Source organism: Frankliniella occidentalis, unplaced genomic scaffold (assembly GCF_000697945.3).
Source record: "Frankliniella occidentalis isolate FOCC.00 unplaced genomic scaffold, Focc_3.1 Scaffold143, whole genome shotgun sequence".
In the NCBI taxonomy this organism is placed as follows: domain Eukaryota; kingdom Metazoa; phylum Arthropoda; class Insecta; order Thysanoptera; family Thripidae; genus Frankliniella; species Frankliniella occidentalis.
This window is the reverse complement of record NW_026267270.1, coordinates 394,360-397,199: the sequence shown is the minus strand read 5'-3', so window position 1 is coordinate 397,199 and position 2,840 is coordinate 394,360. Positions and strand designations below refer to the sequence as shown.

The 2,840-nt window shown below is 54.4% G+C and overlaps 1 protein-coding gene across 2 annotated transcripts in view; it reads right to left on the bottom strand.

Moving 5' to 3' along the window:
- The window catches only part of LOC113211906 (box A-binding factor-like), a 38,956-nt gene that overhangs the window by 12,799 nt on the left and 23,317 nt on the right, over positions 1-2,840 (bottom strand). Inside the window, exon 6 of one of the 2 annotated variants that reach the window (XM_026430435.2) lies at positions 1,711-1,883. In XM_026430435.2, coding sequence (XP_026286220.2) covers positions 1,711-1,883 — 173 coding nt within the window. Of the gene's footprint in view, positions 1-538; positions 652-1,710; positions 1,884-2,840 lie in introns of both variants that reach the window. The other variant, XM_026430436.2, reaches the window with a different exon arrangement.

The window sequence follows — 2,840 nt, the reverse complement described above, 5'->3', positions numbered from 1 at the left end:
CCGGGTTGCATACTCACCCGGCGCCGTGGTGAGCGACGGTAGGCAAGCCCGCTCGCACGCCTGCATGCGGTACAGTATAAGCAGAATAAAGGAAGGAGTCTGTGGACCACTCTGTATTACGTGGTCTGTGGGTCACCCTGTACCGCCTGTCAGGACTACGACCCAACAGTGTTTTGGGGTTTGCCTACCCCAGGGGCAAAGGCACCTTACGGTGGAGCGAGTAGGCAAACCCGCATACTGTTGTGTTGTAGCCCTGACTACATGTGGCTGTAATTTCTGATTTCCGTTTTTGTCCTCCTTTTTCTGTCATGCCGGTAAAAGAAAGACATTGGGGATTTTTTCAAAGGTGGGGGGGGGGTGATTAAGAAGTAACGAATGAAAACAGAATGCCACCCAAAGCCCATGCAAGGAACAAATTGCAAGGTACTACTAACAAAATTGCGGGGTTCTTATCAGACATATGGAGAAAACCAACCACCACCGAAAGAGAAACAGGCCATGCACATAGAGAGGGGCCTGAATAGAAGGAGCAACCTACCAAGCGGCGACTCGCCTTCTCGTCCTGAAGGGTACTTGGGGTTCTGGGTATTCCTGATGAAGGATTATACCCATAGCTGTACCTCGCCTTGTAGATATCCCCGGACGCGGCCACTGCAAGATAGCAAACAGGAGAAAGCCAAGCAATTAGGCCGAGGTCTCTAAAATTTTCTTTAACTATTCCTACACAGCACGCGCAGTCCGGTCTGGAGCCGGGGATATTCTACAAGGCTTCGGTCGGCTGCTCCTCCCCCTCCACCCACATCCCGCCCCGCCCGCCCCGCACCCTCTAGGACGTACACACCAGATACACACCCACCGCGCACGCGCACCGCAGCGTCTTGGGAACCTGTCAATTTGTCAATGACTGTGCACGTCGACAGGCAGCGCGCCCTCTAACGGGCGCCTCTGGAAGCACACAAACGAAGCTCACAGCCTGCAGAGCGTGCACAGCCCGTGCCACTGCGCATGCGCCCGGCCCGGCCCCACACCTCCGAGAGACGCCCTTCATCGGCACCCCGATCAAAAGGGCTAATCTCGGGGGGGGCGCCCGCCGCCCAGCCTGCAGTGGCGGCGGGGACTTGGGCGCAGTGGCTCTGAAAGCGAAGCGTACTGGAGAAAATGTCTCAGAAATGGAATCGAAAATATAAAACTGGGGAAAATGGGATTGGTCAATTTATGACAACTTTTTACAAAGACGCTGATGCACGCGGTGAATGTGTATCGGTTCCCTCCAAAGGGCCAGATATGTATGCTCAGGCATGTATGACATAATTAACCAAAATATCATTCCATTAAAAGTTAACATCGAGAAATAGTTTAGTTGTTGAAATCAAAATGCCTGCACAACACATCTGGCCTAAAGCTCTCCCTATATATGCCCCCTTGTCCTTTACAAACACATGAGTGGGGGAGAGAACATAGTCTCTATGCCGTGACGTGCCCCAAATCAAACGAGCTCGAAGCCTTGTGAATAGTACCAATCCTCGCACCTACCACGCGCCACGAACACGCTGCGCCGCCAGACTTACGCGATTTCATCGTTGTTAAAAATAACAATTTTAAAAGTATTACTGTAATTAATTTTGACTATTAGAAGCGACAGCTATATCGGCGGGCCGACGGCGCGTTCGGGCGCGGTGCGGGTGCGACCGGAGGGGTTCCCCAGCTCACCATCCTGCGTGGCTGTTTGGACAGCGGCCGGTTCATGCCGTTCATCTTGTAGTACAGGCCGCACGCGTTGCACAGGTAGTGCCCCGTGTTGTCGCGACGCCACAGCGGCGTCGACACGGCGCCACAGTTGACGCACTCGCGACCCTCGCTGAACTGGACGTCATATTCGGCGACTGAAAAAAACGCGCGGCCGTTCAGAATGCGTAAAGCAGCGCCAGCTCAGCAACGCGGCTCAAAATTTAGGGTACTCCTAGAGCAAATAATTGTTTTAAAAAATAAATAAAAATGAAAGAATTGATCTACAAAGGTTGGCGGATGAACTGGCGTTTACTTTTTTTTCATTCCCAAGACATACACATACACAGAACAGGTATCGAATTAACCTGGAAGGCAAGACACATTTATGCGATTGTAGCCCCTCTCGCTGCAAATCTGCGTCGTGACGGAGAGGCGCGCGGGCTGAAAGAAAAGAATGCGATCGTGCCGACCCTGCTTGCAAAGTACACAACGACCCACGGAAGGGTTACCTTTACTTGTATGTGCGAAATTATGCGGGTGGAGGTGGGACCATTATTAACCATCGCAGACGACGCACCACTTGTGGGAAACACCCTTTTTTTTCTTCTTGGGGGCAGCGCCGAGGCGAAGCAGTGCAATAATATCCTTTGCGGCGGGTCCCTCACCTGGGCGGCCCCGCACCGCCCTGGCACCGCCCCATTGCATCCCTATCAGCGCAACATCAACACTATGAAAACAAACACCCCATGTTTGTTGCGGCCGAAAGGTTAGGCAACATACTCGGCCCACGCGCGCTATGAGGGCGGCACGCTTAGCGAGGCCGAGCCGCCCCCTCCGCCCTCCGCCCTCCCCCCTCGGTGCAAAGGACGCCGCCCCCACGGCATGCGGGCGGTGGGCCGGGCCTGGGGGGCTAATGGGGACTCCGCTGGAAGGGCCCCCGTGCCCTATGGGCCGTGCCCCCGGGCTGGACTGGAGCGAGCGCCGACAGCCAGGAGAGGAAATAGGGCAACGAAACCATGAGAATCGTGATTCCTCAAACAGGGTGTCCTATAAGTCCCGTACTATTTTGGGGGTATACTGTACAACACGCATGCATGCGGCCGGGTTCTTAC